This window comes from Pipra filicauda, unplaced genomic scaffold, assembly GCF_003945595.2.
Source record: "Pipra filicauda isolate LSUMZ 115617 unplaced genomic scaffold, ASM394559v2 scaffold65_size3143899_pilon, whole genome shotgun sequence".
Lineage (NCBI taxonomy): Eukaryota > Metazoa > Chordata > Aves > Passeriformes > Pipridae > Pipra > Pipra filicauda.
The window spans coordinates 208,590-229,562 of record NW_024104820.1 but is presented as its reverse complement, the minus strand read 5'-3'; the positions used below and the strand labels follow the sequence as shown (position 1 = coordinate 229,562).

The following is a 20,973-nucleotide window of genomic DNA, read 5'->3' as shown; positions in this document are numbered from 1 at the left end:
ATATTGCTTTTCTTTCTGTGCTTTGGTGTGGAAAAAAATAAAGAACTTTAAACAGAATTCTGAAAAAAAGCCAGAAAGTAAATGAAGATTGAGTTTTATGAGGTCTGTTGAGCTCTCTGTTTATAGAAGTATCTTACTTTGAAGTTACTTACAATTAATATAATGACTAAGATGAGGTTGATAGACCATGACCTTGTTTGTCCCTAAAACCTAAATGTGTCAGGTCATGGTATGGAAAGCTAAAAAGCAGCCAGTCTCAGACCCTGTCAAACAACTGAATTATCAGTATACACCACCTTGATGCACAAAAGAAGCGAGGCAAAGAATTAAGCAGGATTATCCCCTTTCTGATCTTTCAAATGTTAGGATATAGGGTATGATTTTAGGATATATTAGCTATTGGGTGGAATGCTTCTTTAAAGTCTTGTGGAAACTGTACAAGAATGACTTGCCTACCTTCAAACCTTGCATATTAACAAAAATGCTTTAGGTAGCTGACATCTCATGTTAAGTGTTCTAAAACTCTCCGTAAAAGGCTGTTCTGAACTCAGAATTTCAGTCATTTTCATGTCTTAAGTAATGCTGGTTTTGCATTATATATATATTTATTTCAGTGGTATCTTGGTCCATTTTTTTCAATTGTGTTTTCTACTACCTTGGTTGATGTTATTTATTTTTTATTATTCTACTTATTCTCTGCTGCACTGAAGGGAGGTTATGATAAAATTGCAATAAATTAAAATATAGACAATTTTTTTTTACGTAAAAAAGTTTATCTTTTCTCATCTGAGATCTTGTAATGGGATTTCTACAGAGGAAGCAGTGTGTCATTTATGTTTATTACTCAGCAAGGGTCTCTCTCATTTGAAAACAAACACTTAATTGCCCCAGTGCTGAATGATACTTTCATTAAGAATCTATTCTTTAATTGTTACATTTTGCACATAAATGTAATGTGATATAGAATCTTTCTAAATGGTATTTCGGTAGTTAGGACAGGAAAAAATGGAAACAGATTTAGTTTTGCCTGATATTTCTCTCTGGAATGCTGGTGAGAGATTGTAGCAATGCCTGGTATAGTAGCAAACTTCTGTACAGCATGTTTACTTGCCATGTGTTAAAAAAAACCAAGGAAAAGTATTGAGTAATGAGAAGGAATTTGGATTTCTTTCGTCTTAATTTTTTTCTTCTGTTTTACTGAGAATGTTTTTGAAAATACTAAAAATTGCCATAGAATCCCAGTAAAACAAATAAAATGACAAAAATTCTACAAAAAAATTTTCAGGTACTAGATAGGTTGGTTTCATTTTAGCTTGTTTTGGAGGTTGAATTGGGTTTGATATACTTATTTAAGTGTTGTTTGCAGAAGCTTCTTGCTTGATTGGTTTCCAAGATGTTTATGGGGCTGTCCAAGTCACGCTGAAATTAAAGTAGAGTTCTTTTAAACACCAGTTTTATTAAAAGTAACTGAGCATCATATGTATCTTGAAGCATGCTATGACACTTCTGAAAATTCTTTGCACCCAACATACAAAAAAATTTTAAGTTTGCAGTTTTTCTGTGTGTAATTGTGTAGACACACTCATGTATACTGTATGGTATATTGTACCAGTAGGCACTCAGTCTAATTTAATGTTTCTGAATGCCACCAATACAGATTCTGTTAAATGAATGTGAAAATAATTGAGACTTAAAAGGACATAAACACAAAGCTGAAGGCAAGGACAGTCTTGAAGCCTAATGCTATTAACCCTTGGCTGTTTAACCATTTGGGTAGTTGAATAGTGGTATGGAATGTAAGTAAATAAGTATTTGTACTGCCTTAACACTGGTGAAGTGTTACACAGAATCCAAGAGTCTACCAGGTGATCTCCTTTTGCAAACAAGCAGAATTAGACTTTCATAAAAAAGTTCTTATACAGGCTTAGCTGCAGAATCCAGTTCTCAGCCTAGAATCTCCTGTAACACAGAACTTATTTGTATTCTTCTTATCATGTTAAGTATTTTCTCTTTGATAGACATGCTATATTTGTGATGAACAAGGCAGAGAAAGTAAAGCAGCCACTGGTGCTTGTATGACATGTAATAAGCATGGATGTCGACAAGCTTTTCACGTAACATGGTAAGTATATTTTATTATTTAATATCTCTGATGTTCCAGAAGGAGTCAATGCACACAGTATGATGAATAAACGTATTTTATTTAGTACATTTTTGAGTAAAGAAATATAGTAAAGTGATTTGCTTTTATTATAAAAGGGTTTACTAACAATATGGCAGTGGCAGTGTAGATATTGCTGTGCTGCAAAAGCTGTCTGGTAATACTCCCTTGGGTTGTATGAAATGGTGTGTGCTCCTCTGAGTAAGGTTTAGGGGGGGTTGGCTTTTTTTCTTGGTCTTATGTTATTTTTCTTAGATGATATTTATTAGGATAGGGGAGTGTGTAGACATTATTTACCCTGCTAACTGATTTTGATGCTTACTTTTAGTAAATCAGTGGGAAAATTACTGAGCTACATGTAAAAATGCACTAGATTCACCCATTCCAGTACAGATTTCCAAACATTTTGGGGGTAACTCACCTCACTGGTTTTATCTAAATGGTACAGATCTATTCTGAAATATTCAGATTTCATGTATTACTGTCGGAGAAAAACAGCTGTGTCCTCCACCATCTGATTCATTACACTTTACGGTATTTAGGTTTGCTGGCATTCAGGAGATGCTTGTCTCACTTTATAGACTTCTAAAAGAGGCTGAATAATTATATTAAACTGCACGTTAACATGTAAAAGGAGGCAAAAAGAATTCCACCCCCAAATTTACAGGCATTATTTGTTATTTCAATTTTAGCTGAAGTTATTTTGCAGTAGGTAGCTGGGAGGTTTATATAGGCTGTTTAGCTACATAATATGTGGCTTTACCTGTCTGCTGCCCCAGTATGCTGCTTCATGACCAGTTCAGTCAGGGAAAAGGTATTTGCAAATCTGCTTAAATTACTTAAAGGTATTTGCTTCAGTGTAACTAAGTGATAATTTGTATGTCTTGTGCAACTCTTAAAGGATTTACTTCTATGTTTTAGTGCTGATTTCTTGGCAACACTTTATTTATTTATTTTTCTTTTAATTTCTTGACTGTGTTGCAGGTTTTATTCTTTCGTAAGCATCTAATTTTTCATTGGATGTGATCAATGTCAAGTTTCTTTTTATGGTGAAAATGGATTGTGTTCCTCAAAGCATGCATACCATGTAAAGGGATTACTTACAGATGTGAAAAAATGTATACATCTAAGTGCTTGTATGACGAGGTCCCTTTCCTTTCAAACTCTTGCATACAAGAGTTCTTTTCATCTTTTTACTTTCTTCCAAAACCCTGTTTTCAGTGAATGCTGTGAAGAACATGAGGATTACATTAAAAATTAAAACATTTATCTTACCAAATTTTAGAATGTTTTGATTCAAAAGCTTGGTCTTTACTATAAAATGATATCCAGCAGGAGAGTGCTATGGCTGGGGATATTGAGAGGCTTCTGTAATGTTTAAAAAAAATGGAAGAAAAATGTGACAACTACAGAAGGCAAAAACCCAGGGCAAGGCATATCAATTTGGGATTAAGAAAACTAACGTCTAATGAAGAATGAGTTTTACTCCATTTGGTTTTTGTATGCCAAGCTTAGAACAATAAATCTTTGCTTGAAGAGACCCTCTTGAATGTTTTCTGTAGTTGGTATCTGCTGTAGATGTGCATGTATTTAGGAAGTGATATTTCTGAATTTCCCAAGAACATATTTTTAAAAAGCAGTGAAAATAAACCACCTTATATATTGTTATTTTAATTTTCATAGTCCCGTGCATCATTTTGACTGTAACATTGCATTATTATGGTAATGAAAATGATATAGAAAATGAAACCGAATATTTGGTTTTCCAATATCTAAGTTGATTTTGGTAAGGAAAATAAATCAACATTAAAAATGGTGAAAAGCAAAATTGATTTGAAAAAATTGTAGTAGAATAAGGTAATAATTAGCCCAGGCAAAGCAACTGCTAAGTCGTGTTATTTTTAAAAGAGATTAACCTGCCATAGTATTTTAAACTAATAAATATGGTTTGATTTATTATATAATTCAAGTTCTATTTAGAATTAAAAAAAAAAAAGTGATTTCCCTGGCATATCAGAGAAGGATGTATACAACTTCTGAAAAAACCTTTGGATCTGCAGTATAGTTTTGTTTTAAACTGTTCTTTCCATAGATAATTTTTGGCTTGAATTTGAGGTGAGAATCATTGTAGATTGCTTGGTTTATATTTGTGGGAGTAGCTGCATAGTAAGTATAGATTTTGTAGCTATAAGCTTGTGTGAGTGGCTTAAAGACTCTGAAAAAGGCATCAGGCCAAAGTGTGAACCATACATCTTTTTCCCTGGAGTACAAAGGTCAGTTTTATGCACATGTGCCATTGGAAGTCACTTGTGTGGAAATCTCTTATTAATTGCAGATATAAGTATCCATGCATTATCAGCTGTGATATCGTGGTACGAGCTGGTGTAAATTTGCTTTCCTTGAATGTTGTTTGGTTTATTTTTAGTGCACAGTTTGCAGGACTTCTTTGTGAAGAGGAAGGCAATGGTGCAGATAACGTCCAGTACTGTGGCTACTGTAAATACCATTTTAATAAACTGGTATGTATTTGTTAAATTCTATAAATAAATGTCACTGACTTATTTTTTCGCTCTGAATTGCCATTAACACTAGAAATAATATTTTCATGTAGCTCAAAAAGTAGATTGTATTTCATTAAAACAATGTTTTAATCACAGTTACAGAAGTACTAGCTGAAAATATTTTTATAGTGGTTACTTTCTAGATGTGTGGGTTTTTCCTCTCTGCCAGAAATAGCATGCACATTTAGTGTTTTTTTTTCATTGAGTTCCTGTAATGTTTTCTTTTGCTATTTGTTTAGGTGCCTTCTAGGAATTTAGTCCATTTTGGAGTAAAGAAGCCATCCATTTATTTCTGCTTCTGTTACTCTTCTCCCCATATCTTCTGTTCTCTCTCTCATTGTGTAGCCAGCAGATATTCCCTGCCTATAAGTTCTCTTATACATGGCCTTAAGGAAGTGACTTGAGGTTTGATTTTTAAAAAACAAACAAACAAAACCTGTTGAAATGTCTCAGATATTTCATTAGGTTTTGGATCAGACCTCTGGGATCTTTCGTATCACTCCTTACCAGTTTGACAGATCCAGATAACTGTTTCTGAGTACACGTGTGAGGGTGTGGACTTGAAGGACTTACTGATGTTTAAAAAATGTTAATTATGAGTATTAAAATATATGGACTTATGTTCAGATACTGCTGTAAGTACAGTTAAACTTGCAGATTACTTGTTTTCACTGCTAAAAAAGGTGAATACTTAGTGTGACTTTTGAATAGGTTGCAATGAGATAACACGGGGCCAAGTCAACCATTTTAGCTTTCTAGAAGTTAAACTTCGTGAGGTTATCTCTCTACTCTAGTGAATACTGATGAATTTGCTTCATAATTAAGATAAGTCATGGCTTTCAGGGCCTTACGAAACTAAGTTGGGTTTTTTTTACTATCTTGAGGTAAATATATACAAAAGGACAAAAGTGATCTATTACTTAGCAGTGAAGGCAAGCCCTTACACTGTTACGTATTTGATTTGAATTTTGCAGTGCTGCTATGATTGAGAACATTTATGTTTATTTCAGAAGCAAGTTTAATGATAAAGACATAACTCTATATTTGACATATGATTAGTTAGCTTTCCGTTATGAAGCCGTAGTGGTAAGAAGAGGAAAGACTGGTAGGATTGTTTTAAGTGTTTCAGAGTTTCTTTAGGATTATTGTGACTGTTAATGCCTGGTAAATACAAGTGCTTAGTATTTACTACTGAAGATGGTGGGTGGTGTATATCTACTATTCCACTGAAAATTGGTTGACAAAACACCATCCTGAAGTGTCTATAATGCTGCCTCAGTTATGATGAAATAACAAACATTTAGAACCCTGGCCTAGTGTAAAGTATTCTCAGTCCTGGACTAGGCTCTCAGACATTACAGAAATACAGGCAGTTACATGTGCTCCTTGTAAACCCATACATGACTACAGCATTCTGTATCCTGGTTCTTAATCCATTTAAATGAAAATATTACAGACAGATCACTTGAATAATAAATAAGTCATGAAGCCACAAAGCAGCCACCTCACAAAGCATTTCAGGCATGTGTCAGGGCTTCACTGTGGCTTCATGAGATACTCGCTTCAGCAGCATCTTTTTTATGTTATGAAAATGTGTCTAGCATTTTTTAACCTTTAAAAAGTGGCATATTTCATTTCTCTGTGGAAATCATATCTTGTAAATTTGTGGGAGGTCTGAAAGTTGATATAGGGTTAGGCTTTTTTCCTGGTGTACATGAGATAGTCTTGTGAATTTTATTAGTGTCAGTTTTTCAGTAACTGAAGTACTGAATTTTTTTTTCTCAAGCAATAAGGCATCTTATCAGTTGAAATGCTTTATACTTTTTATTTATTCAAATGGTTCCTTTTCTCTGTCCATAAATATATTTTCTCTTTTTAGAAAAAGAGCAAACGGGGATCTAATAGGTCATATGATCAAAGTTTAAGTGATTCTTCCTCTCACTCTCAGGATAAACACCATGAGAAGGAGAAAAAAGTAAGTGGATTTGTCGTTGCTAATTATGTGGCACATCTGCTTAATAGTAGCGCTTCTGATAAATTTAATTTTTGATGAAAAGCCTGAAGGAAATCTTGTTCCTGAAGCACAGAATAATAATAGAGGTACTAGCATCCAGTAAGGAAAGATTTTCGGGTGCATTTGTACATGCAGCTTCCTGTTACTGTTTATCATCAGTTTTGGGATACGCACTGGAACATAGTCGTTGGAAAGGCTGTTTCCATGCAACTTCCTTTGCTTTAGTTTTCCACTAGAGTTTTTCTTGTATACCCTTTGTGACTATGTAGGAAAGAAAACCAGCAGTACACATTTTAGCGACGGTGCAGTTAAACAGCTGCATCTAGTTTTTTATGTTTTGCCCTGCTATATCTTTTTCTCTCATCAAAGAACTGACATCTCTTCTTGACACATTTTACTGGAACTGGTGGTCAAGCCCTCTGTGATGGCAAAAGACCTTGTTACTCACCTGTGAATCTTCCTGTGAGGGTACTAAGAACATAACTGACTGGTGATTTCTAATGTTGGCATATTCCATTTAACAATTTGACATCACATATTTTTAAAAAAGGAATTTTAAATTTATGATGATTACTATTTTGTGTTTTTATTACTGCTGGATTAATAATTGTCTATAAAAAATTTGTCATCTGAATTCAATAGGGGATGATTACATACCATGGCACAATAATGCAAAAAAGCTTTGGCTCTTTTTTAGTCCTCTAAGAATACATGCAAAACTGCTCACTTGCACACATCCTGTGCATCCTAATAGCTTAATAGAATTTTGTGTGGTTGTGAGTAAACTTAGTTCTGCATTATTAAAAGTCATTACATAAAAATTGAAATCAAAGAATCCTTTGACCAAATGTGTATTGTACAAAGGAGCTATATTTATAGTAAAAGGAAATTGAATAACAAATGTCAGACTTCAGACTCTTAGTCTCCTTAATATTTGATTTGGATTTTAAGATCACTTCCATTTTGGATGGATGTTGATCTCCAGTTGTTCTTGGATTATCTTCTACAAAGTATCTTTAGATTTTTATTAGTGGTGTAGGTGAATAGTTTGATCTTCACCTGGTAATGCAGAAGAGATTGTGCACTGCGATGCAGTTGTACCTCTAAATCAAAATTTATAGCTAAAATAATAAACATATGGGGTTTTGGCAGACTTTTTTTTTCTCTTAGTAACACATTGGTAGAAAAAACCAGTCTTGAATTATAGACTACAGAATTAACTGCAAGGTAAACTCTTACTAATATTTGCCATATTTTTTTCTTAGTTTTTCAGCAGAGTAATATTTCAGGTCATGTTTTGTCAAAATAACATGCATGGATTTTTACTCACATGGACAAAACTTGTAAGCTGGTGGGCTGATGTTTTTTGGGTTGCTTTTTTTGTTTTGTTTTGTTTGTTTTTTAAATGACTTTGACTGAAAATACTCTGACCACACAATACTTGTGAAGTCCTCAGGGTATACTTGGAGGGACTTTGTAGCAGTGTGTTCAGTCGATATATCAGCTGTTTTTTTAGCTGGCTGCTCAGCTTCTCCTGCTCTGGAAGTGTTTTGGTGTAGACCTTCTAGAAATAGTAAATGTTGTGGCCTTTGCAAGTCCTGGCCCTTTTCTGTGACTTAAAATTTGCTAGAAATAGGATATTGAAGTTTGTTCTACCTTTCATGAAGTGAAACATGGTAATCCAAAAGATCTCATGATCTGCAATACCACATGAAGCAATGCAGTTTGAAGCACTAACCTATTATTTGACATTCAGTGTTTCTCATGGCATGAGAATAATGAACAGTATTCGAGTTAAAACCACCCAGCGGTGAATAAAGTTGCAGTTTCCTAAAGCTGTTAATCATCTACCTTTTTGTGGCCACAGATTCTTTGGCATTTTTAATCTTACACATTCTATAGTTAAAGAACAGACTGTTCTTTGCAAAATCCTAATCTTCAGTCAGTAAACTGTAGGTGTTATAAAGGCTCATTCTCTTGGTAAATTTGATTACCTTCTCCATGTGATGTCTTACACTGTATATTTAATATACTGTATCAAGTATCTTGGAGGACTGTGGTCATTTTTTAGGGTGACTTTCCTTATTTTCTCTTCTGTAGATCTGTTTGGAATCTAGATTGTTGTCATATTATGAAAATATGTATATATTTCTTCACAGATACAGTAGTGTCTCTGTGTGTGGCACCCCATGTGCCCTGTGGCCACTGTAGTTTCTTCTTTATCTTTCGGTTTTGTTCTTTGGAAATTTGGATAATCTGATCTGCAGGCATTGTTAAAGCTTTTCCTTTTGCCAAGCAGTAGCTGTATGAGTTGTGGCTTGGAACAGTTTTTATTTCTCAGACCTCAAAAGCTATCTGTTTGTGCATATGGAATACTAGATTGGAGTAAGAAGAGGTTGGTCTGAAAATGTTGATGTAGATAGATAACTGTCATTTTTACAAACAGACACTGCTGAAAGCCTGTGTTTTCCTTCATAGAATGTGTTAGTCTCTTCTGGACACTCTGCTAACAAAATTACTAACAAATATATAAGGGTATAATAATAAAAAAAAAATCCTGAACAAATTTAACCAAACCTTTGGCATGATTTAATTGTAATGATGAATTTGAGGCTACAGAATAAATAGCTTCATTATATTCTGATTACTGCTGCCTAAGTATTGTTAGTTTCTATGGCAGAGATGCTATTTAGAAATGATTAGTGATGAGGCTGCATCCCTCATAAATAGGATTGGTAATATGTTGCTTGACATTCCATTATAATATCCCATTTTCTCAGGGCCCAGGTGTTTACCTCAAGCTTTCTTGGGAAAAATTTAAGCCACCATGAGGCTGTAGAAGAACACCTTGCTTTAATGTTCCTGGCAGTCTTATATTTGGAAGGACTAAAGAAAGACCTAAATATATTTATTGACCTTTGTATAAAGGAAGTCTTTTTAGCCACTTACATGAAAATTAGTCAAGATTACTAGCTTTATATGTTTTTGACTTCTGAAAAATGTGAATATATTGCATATAAAGTAACTATAGCAGATGAATTAACCTAATTTCTTTTCTACTATTGAAGTGCTTTGCTCTGGACTGAGCAGGAAGGGGAAATTTAAAACACTTGCTATGATGGCTCATATGATTTAAATTAAACAAAACTGGGCTTGTGACTGAAGACTGCAGATGTTTAGTCATTCCAAACATCCCCCCTTCCTTCGTCTTCACTGAGTTTTACGTACTGGGCATGACACTACATGGCACGGGATATTTTTGGTCAGTTGGGGTCAGCTGTCCTGGTTTTGTCTTCTCTCAGGTTCTTGTGCCCCTGCAGCCCACTCGCTGGTGGAGTGGGGTGGGATGAGGAGCAGAAAAAGCCTTTGGCCCTGTGTAAGCTCTGCTCAACAAAAATGAAAACATCCCCATGTTATCAATACTGTTTTCAGCACAAATCCAAAGCACAGCTCCATACCAACTACTGTGAAGTAAATTAACTATATCCTGTTCAAAACCAGCACAATTTCAATCCTATAACTGTGAGAGATGTAGAATGAAAAGGTGCTTTAAGATACTATTTTTCTTTGCTTTGGATCCTAGATTAATACAACATTATTAATACTTTGACTTTATAATGGTTTCTAGAAGGTACTTTAGATACTTTTTTATGAATCTGCATATATGTATAATATATATATGCTGTTCATCAGGTACAGTGTTTTGTGTGCTGGTAGATTATATGCAGTTAAAGATGATCTGCAATGTTAAGCTGACTGAGCCAGGAGAATTGAATGTACTCCTTTTGTTTGCCATTCTGTTTGCCTATTTTTTAACATAAATTTAACAGTTATCTTTAAGTTACCTTGCAGACAGTGGAGTGTTTCATAGCATGTAACATAATACATAATTTAAAATTTTAATACTTGCAGTTTTTATAGGAATAAATGAAGCTGAGCATTGACAATAAATAGTAGCATTGACTTAGTCTTGCACCATTTTTGAAGTTGAAAAGTGCTACTCAAGTGTGTAGCATTTGAGTATCCATTACTAACCATTAATATTAAACTGTGCAAATAACAGAAGAAGCATATTTTAATAGTAAATATCAAAAGAAGAATAGCTCATTCTGGTTAAGAGCTGGTAGTCTTGGACCTCATAGAAGCTTTGGATGGCATTTTTATTATTGATTCTTGAGTCTTTTTACCATTAACAGTGAAACTTTGGACCATCATTCCTGTACTTAAGTGAGGCTTTTGAATATTTAAGTAATTACATCAAGGACTGATACTTAAGAACAAGTTTTATCCTCAGAGCTACGTATGTATGTGTTTGAATAATGCTGGCAATAGTGTTCAATCTCTCCCTATAAACTATCCCGTGCCTGTCTCCTTTTGTTACCGTGACTGCAGCACCACTGCTGCTGCATTGAATTTTTCTGCTGTGGGTTATACCATTTAAAATGATAACTAGATGAATGCCTGAGCAAGGGTTGTTGTTGTAAAAATGAGATAAATTAGGATTTGAATTTGAAACTTGTGGACTGTGGGCATCTTTCATTCTGGAATTGTTACGGTTCTATTGCTCCTAGTCCCAAATAAGAGGCCAAGCTGATCTGCTGTTGGGGATTAACAAGACCTATGTGCAGCTTTCCGTTCAGGATGTTAGTTGTGATGGTTGACAGCTCTGGATTTACAGTCTTTGGTGGCACAAAGATAGTGCAGAAAACCTATAAATGACAAAAGCACCAATCTAAATACTCTGTACTAACAGAACATTCTGATAAATTGGAATTATTTGAGGGAATCAAAAACAGCAGCTGAAAAATTAGTGGTTTGGACATTCAGATGATTTTGATTACAATAATCAATAAGGAAAATAGATTTGAAAATGTTCCTAAGGTTTGAAAACTTGGGACAACCAAAGGTAGTAGAGGTTTATCATTTTTGTAATAGAGAAGGGATAAAAATAGAATAATTCAAGGTCAACCCAAGCAGTTCTGTCTTGAAGGACTAAGCACTGGTGCTTGCTGATAGTGTGCATGTGTTTTAATTCTTTCAAAACAGAAGTTAGTCTCCTGCTTCCTGAGCAGGTGAGTTCTTCTCTGTTCTGCATCTGCCTCCTCTTGTGCCTGTTACTGTCCATCTCTCATGTTCCTTCACAGAACTAACACAGCTCACTAAAACAGCAGAAAACACTGCACTTTGTTTTTTGTTGCTGCTGTTTTAGTAGTTTGAGTGGGCACACAAGCTGAACAGTTCTGGAAAAGGTGAGAGCAGGGTCAGAAAACGTTTTTTTCTCCTTTGTAACACTGAACTGTTAACTGCTGCACTTCAGAACATATTTTAATGAAATAAAGTACTGTGGAAACCTCATTGGAGAGGGCTGTGCATTCTTGAGACAAAAATTAATTGTAATTAAATGTAAATAACTTCAGCAAGTTAAATGATACTTCCATGTGGAAATATTATGAATTAATAATGCCATTTAAGAGAAAAGCTGTACTAGAAAAGTTATTGTTCACTTGCATTATTTTCAAACATTGAAGTCCAACGTGTGAAAAGATAGATTTGATTACATCTATTCTGTTGTGTCATGGTTTAGGAATGGCATTCCCTAATTTATTTCCACCGTCCCATGCTTGCTCCCTCCCCCTTCCAGCGGGAGATAAAAAAGCTAGGGATTATGGGCTGAGATAAGAACAAGTTACAATGACATAAGAAAACTGAACAGCAACAGCTACAGTCCTAATAACAACAAGTGTATAAAAGAGAGGGTGTTTTCCATGCAAGATGCTCACTGAGGTGGCGCGACCCCCGAGAGAATGAACAGAGTGGTTGGTGGACTCTCCGCACGCCACCTTTTCTTCCCTCCTTCCTGGAAGAGAGAATCCCTTCCCTCTGTCCCCCAGTGATGATGTGGGTGGGATAGAATAACAACCTGGACGCGCCCACGTGGCTTGGCCGGTGGGAAACCAGGACATGTTGGTAACAGATCTGAGCTACAGTGAAGTTATACATGTATCCTTAATTTGATATTTCCATGAGATGGTATTTTTGTTCAGGAGTCTGGTAAAATGTTTCTCTGAAAGTATATTAAAGAAAATGAATGGTGTCATGCTGACCTTTAGAATGATCCAACATGTTAATGAGCTAAGTGAGCTGTATTTATGAAGTCATATTATATAATAATTTTGTAGATTGAATCTTTGTGGAAGAAATAAAAGCAATCAATGTGCTTTTTTCCGCCTTCTCCATTTCCCTCTCCCCTGCCCCACAAGCGGCCAATGTACAGAAAGTGCTATAGAATTAAGAAATATTGCACCTTATTTGTTTTCTAATCTTGCAGCATGGAGGTGTTGGCATTAAGATGGTATTACGTAATTTTTTAGATAAAAACCAAAATCCAAAAATGATATCTTTGGTGATAAATAAAGCTTTCTGATTAATCATGACATATGAACTCTAGGTATTTTATACTGATATTTAGCTGCACCATAGATCAGGGCTCTTCAGGTTCTAGGTTGAATAATGTTAAGCTGCTTACCCAGTGGCTGCATGGCAGTCACACTTTATTTTTCTTACAGTAACAAAGATTTGAGAAGCTGCCTAAATCTGGTGTGCTGAACTACCTTATTTGTGAACCGAGATTAAATTTTGTAGCTGGTGCTGTATTTTTTTATTATATTCTTCCTTCGATTGTGTCTCCTGCTAAATCTTGGGTTTACAGAATGTAATATTGCATTTGTCAGCTCTGCATAGGTGTTTGGAACATCTGAACTCATGCTTAAATATATGAATGGGTTCTGCCTGCCCTTGGTGCTCCCTTAGCTTTTACTTATTGGCAATATTATTTTCAGTCCTTGTTAACAGTAATTTCTGCCTTTTATATTCCTTCCTGTAAAGCTCGTAGGAGGTCAGACATTTGATATGATTACCTTCCTTAGAATGAGGTGTTCCCACGTGGCTTTCTGGATGGATGTTTATCTTGGTGAGCTGCTGATTTGTGTTTTGGGGATTTTTTAGAGCTATGACTGAACAGAGATCTTACAAAAGTGAAGCATGTAAAGTTGTCCATGAAGGGCTAGTGGTTTGTTCTTTTTTTAGCGGTAGGGGAGATGATTAGTTAGTATGGCCTTTGAGACAGACTTGATTAAAAGCTGTCATATTTGTTAAATATTGTGGGAATTTGTGTCCCTCTTTTACTTTTCTGGATTCCAAAGTGGATATTGCAGAACTCTTGTTATACTTAGTATGCATCTTTATGGTGAGAAAAGGGTGCAACTGCACTGTGGGAGCTATGTCTCTTCATCTCAGCAGGTTGTTTTGGAAATTTTTATTCTTACCAGTGTAAAATCTGAGCATTTCTTTCAAACGTTTTCCTGCGGTGAAGTGTTCTCCACTTCTTTGATCTTATATGCATCTGGAGTCAATTCACATTCAGAAGTAAGACTTCTGAACTTTCCTTAGGAAGAAAAAAAAGTAAAAAATAAAAAATAGAGGGAGAATTATTAGAGGAAGTATAACTTAAAAGGAGGAGGGAATGTAGAGGTAAGGACAGCAGATGTCCTGTGAGAGATTTGTATCCAAAAGGCCTTTGGATGGGTTACCCCTCCAGTGTCCTTGAGTGTTAAGCTGTGGCCGTGGTAAGCTGTCCTATCAGACTTTGTGCTGGTGCTTTGGATCTGGGAGAGCAATTTGATGTGGTTGCTGATGCTTCACTTTACAGAAATTAAGCATATTCTTTCGTTTATGCCCCCTCCCTTCCTGCTGTTCTTGTGTCCCCTTTTCCTTCTTCTTGACACCTTCTTTTGTTTTGAGACTACTGTCAAAGTGATTTCAGTACATGCAAAATGTAATTTGAAGTTCTCCTAACTGTTCTTTTGAACAGAATTTTATGTTTCTTCGCCTTTTAGATGAAATTAGACTTGAAAGTAAGAGAGCACTAGAAGGTCAACAGAAAAGATTGTAAAACATGTTCATTTAAAAGTTTTCCTACTGTTTACTGATATTTCTGTGAAGTTTCATCTTAAAGCATATTAAAGTCATTGCCCCTTGGTTCCAAAATTATAAATAAAAAAAATTCTTTAGAGTGATTTGAATTTCTAGTAGAATGATAAAAGCTAAAGAAACTCAGGCAGTGGCTTAGCCATTTCATAGCTTCATTCTTGAGGCTTGTCTGGGGTTCAGTGAAATTGTTACTCGATTTTATCTAAACATCATACGCGTGATGATGTAGTTTGGTAACTAGCACTGGCGAAAGTCTTTTGGGTCAACAGATTTGATGAACAACATGGCAGTCTGGGTGCAGGTGCTTCTGTTTTTTTCTTGATCCCTGCTTGTTTTTCTGGTAGTATGGGTAGCATTTTTGGGATTGTTAAATGTAAGATGTTATTGAAAAGACTGGGCACTGCATTTGGATGCCTCCTCTCCATATTTTTTTTTCTTTCACATGTGTATTTTCCAGGTCTAAAAAGAGGCATACAATCTCCCCTACAGAAGAATACAAAAAAACCCCAAATCAACCTCTCTGATCTAAAACTCCTTCAACAAGCCTATATTAGGTTTCAAAAATTTAAATCCTACCTTATGGTGTATATCATTGTAATTATGACACCTGTACACTTTATTGTCAAAGGAAAAACTCTGTATTTCTATCCCTGTGGCACAGTGAGAGAAAAACCCCAAGTTCACTTCAGTGTATAAAACCCCCAAACCACGAGCTTTTTGAAGACCAACCTTTGAGTTTTAAGAAGTGTACAAGAATTAAAAGAACTTAATCTATTGTATTCTAGCAAGTATATTTTTACATGAGATTTTGGTAACAATTGCTTTGTTACTTTTTTAATGAACTTTCTGGGTTAAACTCTATTTCCTTTCTGGCAAAATTAGGCTGTAAGTTTAGTGGTTTAGACTGGTTAGAAACATGGTGATCTTTAAGTCAGCTATTTATAGTTCATAAAGGTAGAGATAAACGTGGTTTGCTTTCAGCTTTGCATCTAGGTTGTCAATTAACTGATTCTACTTTATTAGAGAATTTGAGAACCCATTCTCTTAATGTCTTAGGCTGATTCCATGAAATAAGTCCCTCATATTTCTTCCATTGTGACTGAAATAGAAAGCTTATACTTGGTCATACCTCAGTCTCTTGTCCTGGTGCTTGGTGAGAGTGGTTGTGCAGCCGCTGTTGAACAAATTATGTTTTCTTTTGAGAGTCTGGATAATCATTTTGATAGAGAAAGATCAACATGGGTAATTTTTAAGATGCAAAACAGTTACTGAGTTTTCATATGGTTATGCAGACTCACACATTTTGTGTTCCTCATGTTTTCAAGCTGCTCAATGGGATTTTTAAACCCCTTGTGTCAATCCATATGTATGCACTTTTTTTTACTAGCTTTCTGTTGAAACAGTCATTCTGAACAAATAGCCGTAGTTCTGTAGAGTTTTGTCTTAGTGCATGAAAATTTCACAAATACATAGTTAAAGAAACAAAATACTTGAGTGCCAGTACCTTACAAGTAACTTTCTCTCACACCTGCGGTTTCTCAACATCTTCTGACATTGGCTGTCTAAATAAACTATATTATAACACTGAGGAAAAAAATTACTTGTTTATGATTAAATTGGTAAAACTGCTGAACTCCTTTACTCTTAAGTTTAATTGTTAGTTTTGTCAGATGGGGTATTTTTTTTTTAAGTATTTGTCTGAACTGTTTAAACAAATGCAAATTGGGTCTGATTCTGTAATCCTCTAAGAATTGATTTCTGCCGGTATGAAAGACTTTTCTTATACTCTAAAGGCTCTGGGTTAAAAAGTTACTTTCTCTCTGTTTGCACAATTTCATTCACACTGCCAATGCTTCATTTCGTGTTTAAAAAATAAGAATTAAGAAAAACCGCATTAAATTCTCAGCTCTTTTAGAAAGCACATTTGACTTGTATAGCTTTTGGTGTTTTACTCAGTTTACCATGGAAGATACTTAGTCTGTAAAATGTATGCACCTTTTTGGGAATGAAATCTAAATCAGATTTCACATTATTATGCATGGAGATGTCAGTAGGGGAGCCAAAGCTAAAACCTTGCATTAATTTACATTAGTATCCAACCAAAAAATACTGTAGAGGTGCAGAAATGCAGAAAGATCTTTGGCGAAAAATGGAGGAAGATCTCTGAAGCAGAAGCCATGTGTCAGTTTTTAATCCAATTTCTTTTGTTGATTAATTGATTATTGGAAAGATGGAGAACATTAACACCAGTGGATTCATAAATGCTGGCTATAATTGAAGAATTTCAATTTGTGTACTTTGAAAGCAAATGTAAATACTTGATTTACTTTTTAAAAATTATATTATAAAAATTTCAGAACTTTAGTGTGGTTTCGAAATAACATTATTGCCATCTCTTAAATTTTGGTAACACTTGATGCTCTGTAAAATGGGTTATGTTGAAGATGAAGCTGAACTTAGTTTGTATTCTCTTTTACAACTTATAGAAATATAAAGAGAAAGATAAACACAAACAAAAATACAAGAAGCAGTCGGAGTCCTCACCATCCTTGGTTCCATCTCTTACTGTAACTACAGAAAAAGTAAGTCAATGTATTTTTTCTCCTCTTCCACTTCAGTTCCTTATGTTGAAATTTCATGGTGTAATCATTCCACTCTATATACAGGAGCTTTATAATGGCATAAATTCTATAATTATCAAGCACGCTTGATATTTTTTCCTATGATGTAAAATCCTAAATACTTTGAAGTTTTCCATGTAGAGAAGGACTTAGAGTTTTGTATTTTAATCATGAGGGGTTTAATGACCCCAGTCAGGTGCCACTGATACTTCCGTAAATTTTATTTAATTGAATTATATTTAATAATTTGAGCAGTTTTAGAAGGTCTTTCCTTTGAAATTTACTTGTGTGTGCTGAGCTGACACTGAACCTGTAACATTTAAAACTGGTAATTATGAAATTACAGCTCATGCTTCATATCCTTGTAATATCGTATTGCCTTTTTAGCAGTCTGCTCTGTTAGGTTCTGTGGCCTTTCCTTCCTGATAATATGCTGGCAAATACCCAACTCCAGGGGCAACATACAGGGTTAAATAATGACAGTTCTCATTGTACTCGACAACAATCACCTTTGCTGTCCACCAGTGACACGAATGTTGGCATTACAGGGTGGGCAGTACTATTGAGAAATGGGTTTACTGATCTCAAAGTTGGGAAACATTTGTCCCATTCATGTGGAAGTGTTTGACATCAGAGTCAGGCAATCATGGTTTGAAAACATTATTGCATAGATCATCGTAGATCATTGTGTTTTACCAGAGGTGTTGAGGTTTATGTTAACTGTATGTGCTTTGGTTCTGAGCTGTTACACTCAACAAATGTGTGTCTGCATATGCTACACCAAGATCTTGTCAGGGTGAAGTGACTGAAATACCAAGTTCATCTCTTAAGTTTCTGGAAGTATTCCCTCAAATAGTTGTATCAATGTCAAGAACAATCTCCAAGAAAGTTAGATTTTTAGTATGCTTTGCATATTTCTTTATTCTGCATAGTAAGATTATTAAGTTAAGAATGCATAGCTGTTAACATCCCATTATTTGTGACTCATGCTTCTGTTAAGTCTTGTTTCTGGTTCTCTTGTATTCTCTTTGACACTGTTGTGTCAAGTAAGATAGTAGTCAGTGGTTCTCTGAAACTCTCAGTAACTATTAAAAAAAAGAAGAAAAGGTAGAGTCAATTTGCCACTTTGCTGTTTTGATTTAAGAGCTATTAGAGATTGCAGTTGGTGAGTGTAACAGGTTTTTTTTGAAATTAAGTTGTTGAACACTTTGAGTAGTATTGACTGGTCTGTGTGATTTCTTACTTCATTTTATTAATTTGCCTGAAATGTATTCGTCTTAAGTCTGAGATAACTTGTAAAATTTATAGCCTGTAAAAGAGGCTTCTTATGTGGGAACTTCCAATAAACTTTACAACTTTGGCTTAGGTTTTATGCTATGTATGATCTTATCTTTTTTGAATTACATCCCTCTTGTACTTTGATTATCTAATAATCATAATAAGTTTTTACAAAAAGTGGTATTAATGTATATTTTTGTAAAAGTTAAAGGAAATATTTTGAAATATTGATTATTTTTTGCCTCCTGCCTATTAGAATATGCTTTTAATGCCAAAGACACTGTTGGATTCTTTTTTTCTGCTAAGCTTATTTCTAATTGCTTTGTTCTCCTTATATTTGTCCTAATGACAAGGTTTACTCCTATGGTTAGTCACAGGGGTGAGCTAGAGCAAGTTACTAAAGTGAATAAAAACTCTCGAATTCTAGAAGTTAAATTATAACTGAGCTAAATTAAAGCAGAGTATTTACTGTGGAATTTAAATATCAACATGTGCCCTTTTAGTTTTCTTATTTAGCCTTATGCATCCTGTACGTTTTCTTTACCTAACCTATCTGCTTCATTTACTACCTTCTTTTTATAATGCTTCATATTGTCAGGAAAATTGGTTTTCAGTTTTTTAAATGAGGTTACTAAGTGTGATTGTTTTTTTAAAATGTATCTACTGGATATGCGGAAGTGATTTTTTTGTGGCTAGTTCCTTCAGTTAATTTTTTTTTCTGAGTCCTGCCTTCACTATTTACATGCATTTGTCTTTCTGGGTTATAAATTCATAATTTGTTCCTCAAAAATTTGAAATTGTAATAATGAAACAGGCTTTTTTTTTCTTCTGAGTTAAATATTTAGTTCAGAATATCGTGTTAATGTGCTACTTTTATGTGTCCTTTTACATAGCATTGTCAGAATTGGTTTGGACTTGATGTCTGTTACACAGCAGTGTCTCTTTGCTTGGAATGCATTACTTCATTTTGGTGTATAATCATTTCTGCTACCCTGGTGTTGCTGTGGGGGGAACTGAAATTTGAAATGAAATTTGTTTTTTCTTTTTAAAGATGTTAATACCTTTGTGATATAATGGTAATGACCATTTGTGCAAGTGATGCCTTTAAAGCATGTTTTTATCTGGATGAGTGGCTTCTTAAGATAACATCATGGAAGTCTGCAGAATAAACTGTGGATTTACATTATGTTAGTTAGTATATGTGGATTGCCTATTTGTCCTGCAGAATAATTTCAAGAAATTTTACTGAGGTTCCAGTCCATGCCATTTTGAGAGGCATTTTCATGCATCCCTGTAATGCCTCAGTAAATGTTTTTTAGTCTGAATCAGTTAAGTTTGAAAAAGTTTGAAATAAGAAATTCCTGACTACTCTTTGACGTATCTACTAGCAGTTTTTTCACTTTTGGGACATAGATACAGAATGTTTTAAGAAGAAATAGTATAACTTAGGAATTTGAATTCTCGTGCTACCTTTTCTTCTGGCCTTTCTCTTGGTGGAGAAGAGCCATCAGCCCTGTATTTGCAAGTCCTACCAGGAAACCTGCTCCAGTGTGGGCTTCTCTCTCAATAGGTCCGCAGGTCCCTGCCAGGACCTTGCTCCAGCCTAGATTTCCCATGAGTTCACAGCCCTCAGGCATCCACCTGCTCCAGCGTGGGCTCCTCCCTGGGCTGCAGATGGATCTCTGCACCCCTGTGGTGCTCCATGGGCTGCAGGGGCACAGCTGCCGCACCAGGGGCTGCACCAGGGGCTGCAGGGGAACCTCAGCTCCGGAGCCTGGAGCGCCTCCTCGCCCTCCTTCTGCGCTGACCTTCGTGTCTGCACAGTTGTTCCTCTCACATGTTCTCACTCCACTCTTCTCTGGGTGCAGTGGCTTCTGCCCAGTAACTTTTTTTTCCTTCTTCACCATTTCTAATGGTGTTGGAGTGGCTGGCATTGGCTCTGCTGGACTTGGGGGAAGCTTCTAGCAGCTTCTCACAGAAGCCACTCCTATAACCCACCCACCCCTCCCCACTACTAAAACCTGGCCACACAAAACCCAGTGTTGGTTTTGGACACTACTCTTACCCTCTGGCATTTTTGTGCAAGAGTACTACCTTACATATCTGTATTAGGACTAAAGGCTACTCAAGCCTTGGAACATACTGTGTATAGCAAGAATGATTATTATGCCTTTACCATAAATCTCAGTCTTTCCCCGGAAGTTTTAAGGCCTGCTGCAGATGGATGATATAACTCTTCAGGGCACACAGAGTGATGTATGGGGAGTGTAAAAATGACAGTAGCTCTCTGTGCGCCAAGTGGGCAGTGTGAAAGTGTGCTTTCCGGAAAAAAACCTGCAGACTGGTTTA

At 35.4% G+C, this 20,973-nt stretch overlaps 1 protein-coding gene across 4 annotated transcripts in view; it reads left to right on the top strand.

Moving 5' to 3' along the window:
* Positions 1–20,973, top strand: part of MLLT10 (MLLT10 histone lysine methyltransferase DOT1L cofactor) — a 122,732-nt gene that overhangs the window by 36,970 nt on the left and 64,789 nt on the right. For all 4 annotated transcript variants that reach the window (XM_039388507.1, XM_027744710.2, XM_039388508.1 and 1 more), the window contains 4 exons: positions 2,019–2,122; positions 4,587–4,680; positions 6,602–6,697; positions 17,212–17,307. In XM_039388507.1, the coding sequence (XP_039244441.1) occupies positions 2,019–2,122; positions 4,587–4,680; positions 6,602–6,697; positions 17,212–17,307 (390 nt within the window). The remainder of the gene's footprint in view (positions 1–2,018; positions 2,123–4,586; positions 4,681–6,601; positions 6,698–17,211; positions 17,308–20,973) is intronic.